Source organism: Macaca fascicularis, chromosome 1 (genome assembly GCF_037993035.2).
Source record: "Macaca fascicularis isolate 582-1 chromosome 1, T2T-MFA8v1.1".
Taxonomy (NCBI): Eukaryota; Metazoa; Chordata; class Mammalia; order Primates; family Cercopithecidae; genus Macaca; species Macaca fascicularis.
In genome coordinates this window covers 61,638,956-61,653,110 of record NC_088375.1, presented here as the reverse complement: position 1 = coordinate 61,653,110, position 14,155 = coordinate 61,638,956, and the positions used below count along the sequence as shown (strand labels likewise).

Sequence of the window (14,155 nt, the reverse complement as noted above, 5' to 3'; positions counted from 1 at the left end):
CTTCCCATAGCCACTGTTGTTAAGTTTCACCTTTATACTTCCAGAGATTTTAAAAATTCATATGCAAGTGAAAAACAAATATAAACTGTTTTCCCTCTTTTTTTTTTATTTTGAGATGGGAGTCTCACTGTATAGCCCAGGCTGGAGTATAGTGGTGTAATCTCGACTCACTGCAATCTCTGCCTCCTGGGTTCAAGTGATTCTCCTGCCTCAACCTCCTGAGTGCTGGGACGACGGGGTGTGCCAACACACCCGGCTAATTTTTGTAATTTTAGTAGAGATGGGGTTTCACTGTGTTGGCCAAGTGGTCTCAAACTCCTGACGTCAGGTCATCCAGCCACCTCAGCCTCCCAAAGTGCTGGGATTACAGGCATGAGCCACGGCACCAGGCTTCCCTCTCTTTTTTTAACCCATCTTGCTCTTCACCTTAGGTTTTCCACTTGACAATATATCCTAATTATTTCCATATCAATAAGTTAGTTTCCCCTTTAAAATTTTTTGTTAACAGCTACCTGGCACTCCACTGCATGAATGTAGCAAAACTTTATTTTAAAAGAAGGACAGTTAGGTTATTTCCAGTATTTTACTATTACAAATTACTACAATAAGTAATTCTGCACACATCTTATTTTGCAGGTAAATACCTATGTGTAAAAAGTATAAGCATTTAGTTCTTTCAAGCAATATAGCCAATAAGCCTCTGTGCAGAAAAGAGTTAACATAGCAACTCTGAGACTACTATCTTAGAAATGCCTGCTTGCAAGGCTTGTTCTTGGCTAGCATCTGGGAACTTGGCTTTTAGATGCTCCAAGCTAATTGGTAAGTGGGGGAGGGAGAAGGCTTGGTATGTCTAGACTGTTTGTGCAAACGATATGGTTAATGCTGAACATCTGCCTTCCTTTTGGGAGTCTGGAATTTGGGTACATGTTTGGTAAAGGGTGCTTACTTGGCCAGCACCAATGAAAATCCTGGATGTTGAGTCTCTAATGGATTTCCCTGGGCAGGAACACCACACACGCACTGCTGCATTTTCATGACTCGTAGAAGAGTGTGCTCTGTGTCACCCCTAAAGTGAGTGGGCATAAAAAAACAGGCACATGGATTCTTCCAGATTCCTCCAATGTCTTTTTCCCTTATGATCTTACAGTGTGTCTTCACTCTATTGCTGTAATAAATCTTAACTCTGAATACATTCTAGAGAATCTCTAAAATGAAGAGGTGCTCCTGGAGACACTGACATACCCTCCGTAGGAGTTGTGCCAATATACGCTCCATTAACAATGTTACAACAAGACTTTTCATGTTGTAACATAAAATATAAAAGCTGCAGAGTACTCCTTTATCAATTTATTTGATATCTGCTGCTATTTGCAAGACAGGTAGCTTAGAATGTAGTTAACAGACAAGAAATATGAAACCAGACTGGAGTAGCTGACCCCAGGCATATGAACTGCATATTTAGTCTCACCCCAACAATTCAGTCCAAAGTTGTTAGATGGGGCTGAGGGAGACAGGCATTCAGATGGGAGGAGGGAAAGACATGGTGGCCCAGAGCAGGGTACTGGAGTCTGACTGAGAATAGGAAGGTATCCACATGACCATGTGGAACTGGCATAGGGTGTTGGAACCCATGGAGAGTTAAGAGGACATGTGCATGAGAAGGTACCCTGACAAGTGTTGAGCCTGAGCAGGGTTAGCAATGTTTCTGTGCAGAAGAGATCCCAATGTAGGATGAAGAATATATACTCATGTAGGGTCAGTTTAGAATGGCATCAAAGACCAAGTGGGGTGAGGAAGGCAGGGTACTCCCAAGGGAACCTCGTACAGAGCTGGAATATGTGCGCAGGGTCAGGACAGCATCTCACATGGGAGAGCCGCTCAGCACAAAGTATCACAGCCCAAGGGTGTGAAAACAGTATCCATTGTAGGGATTGGGTTGGGGGTCAAAAGTAGGATGCCGGGGTCCAAGGAGGGTGAGAAAGAGGTCCCTACGGTGAAGGAAGCAGGGAGGCTTAGCACAGGGCACTGGAGTTGAACATGGTGAGAAAGGTGTCCCTGTGGAGAAGCTTTGTGTGTCATGCCAGAGCCTGAGAGGAAGGAAAAGGCTGTGACACAGTATTGGTTTTCATACTAGGAGACTGATCAAATAAATAAAAGTATTATGAACAATGAAAACCAAGTTTCTCACTTCTGGAGAAGAGTCACAGGTACGGAAAAGGAGAAGCCTACACTAAGTCCTGTGGTACTGATGAACTGGAAGCACCTATATGAACTATAATTTTTAATACTAAGTATCTATTATTGAATACATAGGCCCGGGCATGGGGGCTCATGCCTGTAAACACAGCACTTTGGGAGGCTGAGGCGGGTGGATCATGAGGTCATTAGATGGAGACCATCCTGGCTAACATGGTGAAACCCCATCTCTACTAAAAGTACAAAAAATTAGCCGGGTGTGGTGGCAGGCACCTGTAATCCCAGCTACTCGGGAGGCTGAGACAGGAGAATGGTGTGAACCCAGGAGGTGGAGCTTGCAGTGAGCCGAGATCGCGTCACTGTACTCCAGCCTCGGCGACAGAGCGAGACTCCGTCTCAAAAAAACAAAACAAAAAACAAAAAAAAGTTCTGATGTAAATGTCTGTTAAGTGTATACATTTATATATTCCTTAGCTCTGTCCACTGAGACGACCTGAAAGTGATGACACTCTAGGAGCAGCCCAAATCTTAACTTCTATATACCATTCTTCACTAAAAGAAACCAGGGCACCTTGGATAAATGGCTGAATCCAGGGCTGAAGTAGGAAAAGGACAGGATGAGCCTGGAAAATCTTGGCTAGGCCAAAAAGCAGAGATGCTCAAAGAATGACGGAAACATCAAAAGGACACAAAAATCAGCTTGAAAGGCTCCTACTGGCCAAATCTGGGTCAATCTGAGCATAAAGTCAGTAATGATAGTAACAAGAGTATGACACACTAGTTAAAATAGAAAACCACATATATCAGTCCATTTTTACACTGCTATAAAGAACTACCTGAGACTGGGTAATTTATTTAAAAAAAAAAAAAAAGGTTTAACTAACTCACAGCTCCGCATGGCTGGGGAGGGCTCACGAAACTTACAACTATGGCAGGAGGTGAAGAGGACACAAGGCACAAACAAGGCTTACAAAGCAGCAGGAGAGTGCAAGTAAAGGGAGTCCCACATTTTTAAACCATCAGATCTCATGAGAACTCACTCATTATCACAAGAATAGCATGGGGGAAACCACCTCCATGATCCAATCACCTCCCATCAGGTCCCTCCCTTAACATATGGGGATTACAACAGAGGTGAGACTCAGGTGGGGATACAGAGCCAAACCGTATCATCACAAGTTTGCATTAACTCACATAAATAATGGGGAAAAAGCTGAAGTCTGATGAGAAATGGGGTAAAGGGTCTAAAAGTACCTCTCCACAAAATATTTATGGGAGGCTGAGGCGGGTGGATCACTTGAGGCCAACAATTCGAGACAAGCCTGGCCAACACGGCGAAACCTCGTGTCTACTAAAAAAATACAAAAAATTAGGCCGGGCGAGGTGGCTCACTCCTGTAATCCCAACACTTCGGGAGGCCAAGGCGGGCAGATCACAAGGTCAAGAAATTGAGACCTTCCTGGCCAACATGGTGAAACCCCGCCTCTACTAAAAATACAAACATTAGCTGGATGTGGTAGTCCCAGCTACTTCGGAGGCTGAGGCAGGAGAATCGCTTGAACCTGGGAAGCAGAGGTTGCAGTGAGCTGAGACCATGCCACTGCACTCCAGCCTGGCGACAGAGCAAGACTCCGTTTCAAAACAAAACAAAACAAAACAAAAAAAACCAAAAATACAAAAAATTAGATGGGTGTGGTAATGCAGGCCCACTGTCCCAGCTACTCGAGAGGCTGAGGCACAAGAATCACATGAACTCAGGAGGCAGAGGTCGCAGTGAGCTGAGATCACACCACTGCACTCCAGCCTGGGCAACAGCATGAGACTCTGTCTCAAAATAAATATATATATATAATTTGTGATAGTCCTGCTAAAGATACATAATCTTAATTTAATAATGAGGGGGAATACAAACAAACCCAAATTGAAGAATATTCTTAAAAACAATTTCTCTATAGCTACCATAAGTGTTAAGGCCAATGAAACGCAAGGCAGGACTGAGCGACTGCTGTCAACAGAAGGAGACAAAAAGAGTCACGACAACTATGCGCAACACTTGAATGTGGACTTGCTCTTTTTTTTTTTTTGAGAGTCTCGCCCTGTCACCCAGGCTCTTTTTTTTTTTTTGAGAGTCTCGCCCTGTCACCCAGGCTGGAGTGGAGTGGTGCAATCTCGGCTCAATGCAACCTCTGCCTCCCAGTTCAAGCGATTCTCCTGCCTCAGCCTCCTGAGTAGCTGGGATTACAGGTGCCGGCCACCACACACAGCTAATTTTTGTATTTTTAGTAGAGATGGGCTTTCACCATGTTGGTCAGGCTGGTCTCGATCTCCTGATCTCATGATTCGCCCGCCTCAGACTACCAAAGTGCTGGGATTACAGGCATCAGCCACTGTGCCCAGCCTGGACTTGCTCTTTCTAAAATAAAAGATATTATTGTGAAAACTGGCAAACTTTGAGTGAGATCAAAGGATTAAATGGCGGTAATATTTCAATGTTAATCTTTTTCAAAAAATTATTGGGGTTGGCTGGGTGCAGTGACTCATGCCTGCAATACCAGAACTTTGGGAGGCCGAGGTCAAGTGGATCACCAGAGGTCAGGAGTTCGAGACCAGCCTGACCAACATGGCAACACCCCATCTCTACTAAAAATACAGAATTAGCCAGGCATGGTGGTGCATGCCTGTAATCCCAGCTACTAGGGAGGCTGAGGCAGGAGAATTGCTTGAACTAGGGAGGCTGAGGTTGCACTGAGCCAAGATCATACTATTGCACTCCAGCCTGGGCAACAAGAGCAAAACTCCGTCTCATAAAAAAAAAAAAAAAAAAAAAAAAAAAATTGGAGTCAGCTGGGCACAGTGGCTCATGCTTGCAATCCCAGCACTTTGGGAGGCTGAAGTGGGTACATGACCTGAAGTCAGGAGTTCGAGCCCAGCCTGGCCAACATAGTAAAACCCCGTCTCTACTAAAAATACAAAAATTAGCCAGCATGGTGGCAGGCGCCTGTAATCCCAGCTACTCAGGAGGCCGAGGCAGAAGAATCGCTTGAACCTGGGAGGCGGAGGTTGCAGTGAGCGGAGATCACGCCATTGCACTCCAACCTGGGCTGCAAGAGTGAAACTCTGCCTCAAAAAAAAAAAAAAAAAAATGTGGGAGTCTTGCTCTGTTGCCCAGGCTGGAGTGCAATGGTGCAGCCCTCACTGCAGCCTTGAACTCTTGGGCTCAAGTATCCTCCCACCTCAGACTCCCGAAAAGGTGGGACTACAAGCACTAGCCAACATGCTCAGCCTAGTTTTCTAATTTTGATAGCTGTATTATGATTATGTAGGAGAATGTCCTACTTGCTTGTAGGAAACACTAATCAAGTATTTGGAGGTAACAGGGAATGTCAGTAATTTACTCCTACACGGCTTTAAACATTTTTATACTGTATTGACAACTTTCCTCTAAGTATGCAATTTTTTAAAAATAAAAAGAAATTAACAGATACTCTCCAAATATGCATATGTATTTTTAAAGCTTAGATAGTACCAAACTATCCTCCAGAAAAATTATATCAATTTATGCTTATATCATTTAGACATTAAGTGAACATTAGTAATGTTGGGAATTTCACTGGATCATTAAAAAAAATAAAAATTGGCTAGACACGATGGCTCATGTCTATAATCCCAGGACTTTGGGAGGCAGAGGCGTAAGGATAGCTTGAGCCGGGGAGTTTGAGACCAGACTGGGCAACATAGCGAAATCCCGTATCTATAACAAAATATATAAAATTCTTAAGTTTTTTATATATATACACACACACGTGTATATATGTATATACACACACATATGTATGCGTACATATACATATATATACAGATACATATATACACACACGTGTATATACACATGTATATACGCACATATACACACATATATTCATATACACATACACATATATTCACATATGTGTATATATACGTATGTATATGTGTGTATATACGTGTGTGTGTATATATACACGTGTGTGTGTATATATATATACACATATATATTTTTTGAGATGGAATGTTGCTCTGTCGCCAGGCTGGAGCGCAGTGGTGCAATCTCAGCTCACTGGAACCTCCAACTCCCTGGTTCAAGTGATTCTCCTGCCTCAGCCTCTAAGTAGCTGGAATTATAGACACACGCCACCACACCCAGCTAATCTTCGTATTTTTAGTAGAGATGGGGTTTCACCGTGTTGGCTAGGATAGTCTCCATCTCCTGACCTCGTTCTGCCCACCTCGGCCTCCCAAAGTGCTGGAATTACAGGCATGAGCCACCGCACCCAGCCTTAATATATTTTTTAGAAGTCACTTTTGTCCCTATGTTTTTTATTGGCCCACCAGGTCCCCAGACTACTTATTAACAGAAATCAAAAACTTACATCAATCTCCATGTGCCGAAACCTGCACACCTGTCGAAAACAGCGCCCTTCTTGCCATAATGTGCAAACAGTTTCATTTCCTAGTGCAGCTTCACAGTGACGGAATGGGCAGCTGTCGCCCTGTAAACAAATAGAGAACACAGAAAAAAACTGTAGCACTGAAATACACCCTAGGTAAAATACCCATAACAATAGCTCCTGGAATTTAGATAAGCATAAATGAGTAAGAAAGGATAGGTAAGGTAGAAAACAATGGAGATGGAATGACAGGAACAAACTGAGAGCAACAAATTTATTATTTCCTATAACCTATTTCTTGACAGTACCCTTCATTTGATCTGGCATGAGTGACACAAGCTGAGACAAAGGGTTGAAAAAGACAAGTAGGAGTGTTAGATACTCTTTAAAAATATATTTTACAGTTCATCTTCAAAACTGACATACTGATTTGTGTAACTCTAGCTTGTGATGTAAATCAGAAAGTAAACAGAATTTAAATATAATTAACATATATACAATATGACTGTGCTTCACTGCATACTTTATGCAATGTAATATCTGAAATAAAATGCTACTGTTGTGCAAACTGCTATAGGTAAGATAAAATTATCATAGCTTTGCTCAAAACTCATCGTTTAAAACATAATATCACCGGGCGTGGTGGCTCATGCCTGTAATTCCAGAACTGTGGGAGACCGAGGCGGGCAGATCACGAGGTCAGGAGTTTGAGACAAGCCTGGCCAACACAGTGAAACCCCATCTTGACTAAAACTACAAAAAGTAGCTGGGCGTGGTGGCAGGCGCCAGTAATCCCAGCTACTTGGGAGGCTGAGGCAGGAGAATGGCTTGAACCCAGGAGGCAGAGGTTGCAGTCAGCCAAGATTGTGCCACTGCACTCCAGCCTGGGTGGAGAACCAGACTTGGTCTCCAAAAAAAAACAAAAAAAATCAAGATGACTGAAGAACAAACTTTTGTAACATATACATTTACAGAATTAGTCATAAAATCACAGAAAGCAATAGGTATACGTAAATAGAGCTGCAAAAGAATCAAGCAGAAAAACAGAAGTTTTGACAAAGATAAAGCCATTCTAAATATGCAAAAGCTAAATATAGATGGCTCTATATTCTCAGTACTCAGCAGGAAATCTGGGAGAAGAAAGAAGTCAAATTCAACCCATGACAGTTTCTGGAAGTACAACACAATTCACTCACTCATTTAATATAAAGTATATAAAATCAGTTAGTAAGGCATAGGTCAAAGTGCCCCCATTTCCAAAGCCACCCTGAACAGATTAACTGTGAACACTGAATGATGACTACATGCCACATGCCTTTTCACTTTTGTAGAAGATGGGAAAATTAGTTATATATAAAATGAAGAGAAAAAAACAATGAATTATTCTAAATACACTATCCTTTAAAAAACTGACAGCCAATAATAAACAGCTGGGCAAAAAATATAAATATACTAAAAACAACTTAAAATGTTGGGAAAATCTTATCCAATTCTATTAAGCAAATTGTAGAAAGAACTAATTTAAAGATGTCAATTCTTACTTTGGTACATGTAGAATAGAAAAAAAAATAGCAGTCTTCTCCTTGATTAGGCATGCTGGGTAGATTCTTAGATCAGAAGTGGCTTCTTGAAACAAGCCACTGCTTCCTCAAAGCAAGGACCAGGCTCCAAGTCCTCGTGAAATGAGTTTAATCTTCCAAATGACAACTCAATCACAGAAACTGTCTTTAAACTGTAAACCTAAAATGAGGAGACAATGAATGAAAATATTTCAGGTAAATTCTTCCTCCTTCAAATCACCATGGCTAATGAGATCATATTGCTAGAATCAAATTTTATTAATACAAACTTGCTTATACAGAGCCTTGTATACACACTGATTGTGAATACTGTACATTCCCATCTGCAACGTAAAATTTTGGCTAGAAAGGCCATGCTGTTCTTTTATATCCTCTATGATGCTTATTACACGATTACAGCATTGTAAATAAGCATTGTTAACTAAAGATCTACATTTTATTTTTAACTCTTTTTAGAGACAGTCACTCTGTTGCCCAGGTTGGAGTGCAATGATGTGATCATAGCTCACTGCAACACTGAACTCCCGGGCTCAAGGGATTCTCCCACCTCAGCCTCCCCCAAGTATCTAGGACTATAGGCACATGCCACTACGCCCACCTAATTTTTTTAAAAAAATTTTTTGTAAAGACAGGATCTTGCTATGTTGTTCAGTCTGGTCTTGAACTCCTGCCTCAAGCAATCCTCCTCCCTTGGCCTCCCAAAATGCTGGGAATACATCTGTGAGCCATCCCGCCCAGCCTGATCTACATTATACATATATGTATAATTTGAAAGTCTCAAAACACTACATACATTTTAGATTATTAATGGGACTTAGGTTACTAACACAAGATACTTGCTAACAAAATGTATTAAAGTAGAATGTTTCATCTAAATGAAAAAGTTCAAATATTTTCACAAGCATTTTTATTTCAAAAGTATATAATCATAACTAGGTGAGAAAACCCTGTTTAGCTAGAATAACTGACGAAACAATTACTTCTGAAAGCATTTACGGATCTAGCTTACATTAATGAAGATGACTAGAGCTGTACACCAATTACAAACAAGAAGCAAAAGAAGTCTTCGGGGCTTTCCATAATAGTAAGTCCACAAAACAACAAATATTTTCTCCCCTAGTCCACGGCATACCCTGATCTCCACACTAAAACGTCCAAGCAAGCTTCTGCAAAAGCATATAACAAGAGCACATATAAGAATATGGAAGGGGTTTCCACAAACTTATATACACCATAAGATCAGGTTTCAGAAACAGTGATCTACAACTTGAAATCAATTAAGTCAAATTCAATCATATCTCCCACTAATAATTCTTAATGCAAGAATGGTATGCCATGATGAAAAGTCGCCTTGATGTTAACAACCCAGATTAGGAGTAACAGTCTGATACTAAACACGTACCCAAATGTTTAAAGTTTACATACCCTTGGACAAACAATTCAATTTCTAGAATTTATTATAAGGCAAAAGTATTAAAGGTAACAATGCACAAGAAATGTTATCACAATCTTCTTTTAATAATGAAATAGGCCAGGTGCAGTGGCTCATGCCTATAATCCCAGTACTCTGGGAGGCCAAGGTGGGCAGATCACTTGAGTCCAGAGTTTGAGACCAACCAGCCTGGACAACATGACAAAACCCCACCTCTTAAAAAACAGAAAAAAATTTAGCTGGCTGTGGTGGCGCACACCTGTGATCCCAGTTACTTGGGGGAGCTGAGGCACAAGAATCACTTGAACCCAGGAGGCAGAGGTTGCAATGAGCCAAGATTGCACCATCGCACTCCAGTTTGGGCAACAGAGCGAGACACTGTCTCAAAAAAGAAAAAAGGAAAGGAAAAAAATAATGAAATAATATCTAGAAACCTAACTGTTCAAAAACTGGAGACTGTTTTTAAAAATTATGATATATGGCCAGGCACGGTGGCTCATGCCTATAATCCCAGCACTTTGGGAGGTAGAAGTTGGTGGATCACTTGAGGTGAGGAGTTTGAGAATAGCCTGGGCACATGGTGAAACCCCATCTCTACTAAAAATACAAAAATTAGCCAGGTGTGGTAGCACACACCTGTAGTCCCAGCTACTCAGAAGCCTGAGGCAGGGAAACTTCTTGAACCTGGGAGGTGGAGGTTGCAGTGAGCCGAGATCACGCACTGCACTCCAGCCTGGGCAACAGAGTGAGACTCCATTTCAAAAATAAATAATAATTTAAAAAATTATGGTATATTCACATAATGTGACAATATACAGCCATTAGAGTTTCATACCAGAAAGTGAATGTTGCCGTAAAAAAACAAAAACAAAAACAAAAAAATCTAAAAATATGTAAGTAGCTTTGTTATTGGATCACAGGTAGAGGCTGGAAGACTTTCGAGGTGCTTGATAGAAAAGGCCGAGAAGAAACTGCTGCTAAAGCATATGAGCATTAAAGGTGCTTAAGGTACTTATGGTGAGGTTTCAGTCAGAAATGAGGATCGAGTTATTGGAAAGTGGAGGACAGGCTTTTTTTTTTTTTTTTTTTTAGATGGAGTCTTGCTCTGTTACCCAGGCTGGAGTGCAATGGCACCATCTTGGCTCACTGCAACCTCCGCCTCCCAGGTTCAAGCAATTCTCCTGCCTGTCTCCCAAGTAGCTGAAATTACAGGCTTGCACCACCACGTATGGCTAATTTTTGTATTTTTAGTAGAGACAGGGTTTCACCATGTTGGCCAGGCTGGTCTCAAACTTCTGACCTCAGGTGATCCACCCACCTCGGCCTCCCAAAGTGCTGGGATTACAGGTGTGAACCACTGTGCCCGGCAGGAAAGGTTATTCTTGTTATAAAGTGACAGAGAACTTAGAATTGTGTTCTGTTGCACAGAAGGCAGAACTTGGAAGCAATGAACTTGGGTTTTAGCTGAGGAGATTTCTAAGCAAAGTGTGGAAGGAACAGCCTGGGCTTTTCCTGCTGCTTATAGTGAAATGCAAGGAGAGAAATATATTGAGGCAAGAACTATCAAGCAAAAAGGAATAAAGAATCTGAACTTGAAAATTTAGAAAATTCTCACTCTATCCATATTGCAAAAAAAAAAACAAGAATGTATGCTCTCTAGAGAAAAGGGTATGGGTGGGCAACAGTTTGTTGGAGATTAGGTGTGTGACTAGATTCAGGCAACCATCTTAGCAAAAAATGTTGCCAGCTCAAAACGAAAGACAGACATGTACAGAGGGGACGTGATGAGAAGATACACAAGGAGAAGATGACCATGTGGCTGGAGTGATGCATCTACAAACCAAGGAATGCCAAGGATTGCCAACAAACACCAGAAGCCAGAAGGGGTAAGGAAGGATCATTCCTCTACAGGCTTCAGAGGGAGAATGGCCCTGCTGAAATCGTTTTGGACATCTCACCTTCAGAATTGTGAGACAACAAACTTCTGTAGCTACCCAGTTTGTGATACTTTGCTATGGAAGTCCTAGGAACTAATACAGATTACAAGCATAGTCAAATGACCTTTGACAAAGGAGCAAAGGATAGTCTTTTCAACATGTTACTGGAACAAATGGATACCCACATATAAAAAAATAATTCTAGACACAGACTTTACACTTTTCACAAAAATAAAATGGATAACAACTTAAATATAAAAGAAAACCAATAAATTGGATTTCAATAAAAACCATTAAAATTTAGCCGGGCACGGTGGCGAATGCCTGCAATCCCAGCTACTGGGGAAGCTGAGGCAAGAGAATCACCTGAATACGGGAGGCGGAGGTTGCAGTGAGCCGAGATCACGCCACTGCACTCCAGCCTGCACAACAAGAGCGAAACACCATCTGAAAAAAAAAAACAAACCCATTAAATTGGAGTTCATTAAAATTAAAAAAGGTCTGCTCTGTGAAAGGTCTGTTAAGAAGCTTTAAGAAAGAAACAATGAAAAAGTCACAAGCTGGGAGAAAATATTTGCAAAACATAAGTGATAAGGTCTGATACACAAAATATATAACCCTTGAAACTCGAAAATAAGAAAACAACCCCCCAATTCAAAAAGGCAAAAGATCTGAACAGGTACCTCACCAAAGAAGGTATACAGATGGAAAATAAGCATTTGAAACCTTGCCCAACATCATACATCATTAGGGACTGCAAATTCCTTTTCTAATGGCTAAAATCCATTCAGGCACAGTGGCTCACATCTGTAATCCCAGCACTTTGGGAGGCCGAGGCAGGTGGATCATCTGAGGTCAGGAGTTCAAGATGGGCTTGGCAAACATGGTGAGACCCCGTCTCTACTAAAAATACAAAAATTAGCTGGCCATGGTAGCACACACCTGTAATCCCAGCTACTCAGGAGGCAGAGAGAGGAGAATCATTTGAACCTGGTAGGCAGAGGCTGCAGTGAGCCAAGATCGTGCCACTATACTCCAGCCTGGACAACAGAGTGAGACTCTGTCTCAAAAAATAATAATAAAAAAAAATAAAAATGGCTAAAATCCAAAATACCAAAAGCACTAAATGCTGGTGAGGATGGCAAGCAACAAGACAGAAGTCTGAAAAATCACAAAACATGGAATAGTATGCAGCCAATGAAAAGGAACAAAATCATGTCCTTTGCAGGGACATGAATGGAGCCAGAGGCTATTATCCTTAGCAAACTAACGCAGAAACAGGAAACCAAATACAGCATGTTCTCACTTGTAAGTGGGAGCTAAATGCTGAGAACACATGGACATAGAGGGGAACAACAAATGCTGGAGCCTATCAGAAGGTAGAAGGCGGGAGGAGGAAGAGGACCAGGAAAAATAACTAATGGATACGAGGCTTAATACCTGGGTGATGAAATAATCTGTACAACAAACCCTCACGACATACATTTACCTGTGTAACACCTGCACATCCTGCACATGCACCCCTGAATTTAAAATAAAAGTTAAGGCCCAGTGTGGTGGCTCACGCTTGTAATCCCAACACCTTGGGAGGCCAAGGTGGGTGGATCACTTGAGGTCAGTAGTTCAAGACCAGCCTGGCCAACATGGTGAAACCGCATCTCTACCAAAAAATACAAAAATTAGCCAGGCATGGTGGCACACAACCGTAGTACCAGCAACTCAGGAGGCTGAGGTGGGAGAATCACTTGAACACAGGAGATGGAGGTTGCAATGAACCAAGAACACACCACTGCACTCCAGCCTGGGTGACAGTGAGTGAGACCTGTCCAAAAAAAAAAAAAAAAGGCTATCTGAATAATTTTCAGACGTATATGCAACAAAGGAAAAAGTTTAATAATAATAAAAAGTCATTTGAGGTCAGGAGTTCAAGACCAGCCTGGCCAACATGGCAAAACACCGTCTCTACTGAAAATGCAAAAAATTAGCCAGGCGTGGTAGCCCACACCTGTAGTCCCAGCTACTCGGGAGGCTGAGGCACAAGAACCGCTTGAACTCAGGGGCAGAGGTTGCAGTGAGCCACCATTTTGCCACTGCACTCCAGACTAGGCAACAGAGCAAGATTCTGTCTCCAAAAAAAAAAAAAAAAAAAAGTTATGAAGGGGAATAAAAGGCTTAGAGGTCAATTTCACTCATGATATCAACATTCCAAAGAACATATTTGAAACTGTTACCGGTTTCAGAAAGACCAGCAACAAAATAACTGAAACAATAAAATGGTAGCTATGAAATGCAAAGACACAGCAGAATTTACAATTTTTTGGCAATGAATTTTATTTATTTATTTATTTTTTTGGAGATAGAGTTTCAAGTTTTGCTCTTGTTGCCCAGGCTGAAGTGCAATGGCACGATCTCAGCTGACTGCAACCTCTGCCTCCTGGGTTCAAGCAATTCTCCTGCCTCAGCCTCCCAAGTAGCTGGAATTACAGGTGCCCACCACCACACCTGGCTAATTTTTTTTCTTTTTTTGAGACGGAGTTTCACTCTTCCACCCAGGCTGCTGGAGTGCAGTGGTGCAACCTCGGC

General features: G+C 41.7%; 1 protein-coding gene across 50 annotated transcripts in view; it reads right to left on the bottom strand.

Annotated features, from left to right (window-relative positions):
- The window catches only part of ZC3H11A (zinc finger CCCH-type containing 11A), a 58,265-nt gene that overhangs the window by 28,895 nt on the left and 15,215 nt on the right, over window positions 1–14,155 (bottom strand). For 34 of the 50 annotated variants that reach the window (XM_074033661.1, XM_074033683.1, XM_074033691.1 and 31 more), the window contains 2 exons: window positions 8,165–8,363; window positions 6,606–6,725 (listed from right to left, as the gene is read on the bottom strand). In XM_074033661.1, coding sequence (XP_073889762.1) covers window positions 6,606–6,725; window positions 8,165–8,218 — 174 coding nt within the window. In that variant the 5' untranslated portion in view covers window positions 8,219–8,363. Of the gene's footprint in view, window positions 1–6,605; window positions 6,726–8,164; window positions 8,364–11,938; window positions 12,020–14,155 lie in introns of all 50 variants that reach the window. The other 16 variants (XM_074033621.1, XM_074033598.1, XM_074033687.1 and 13 more) reach the window with 1 other exon arrangement.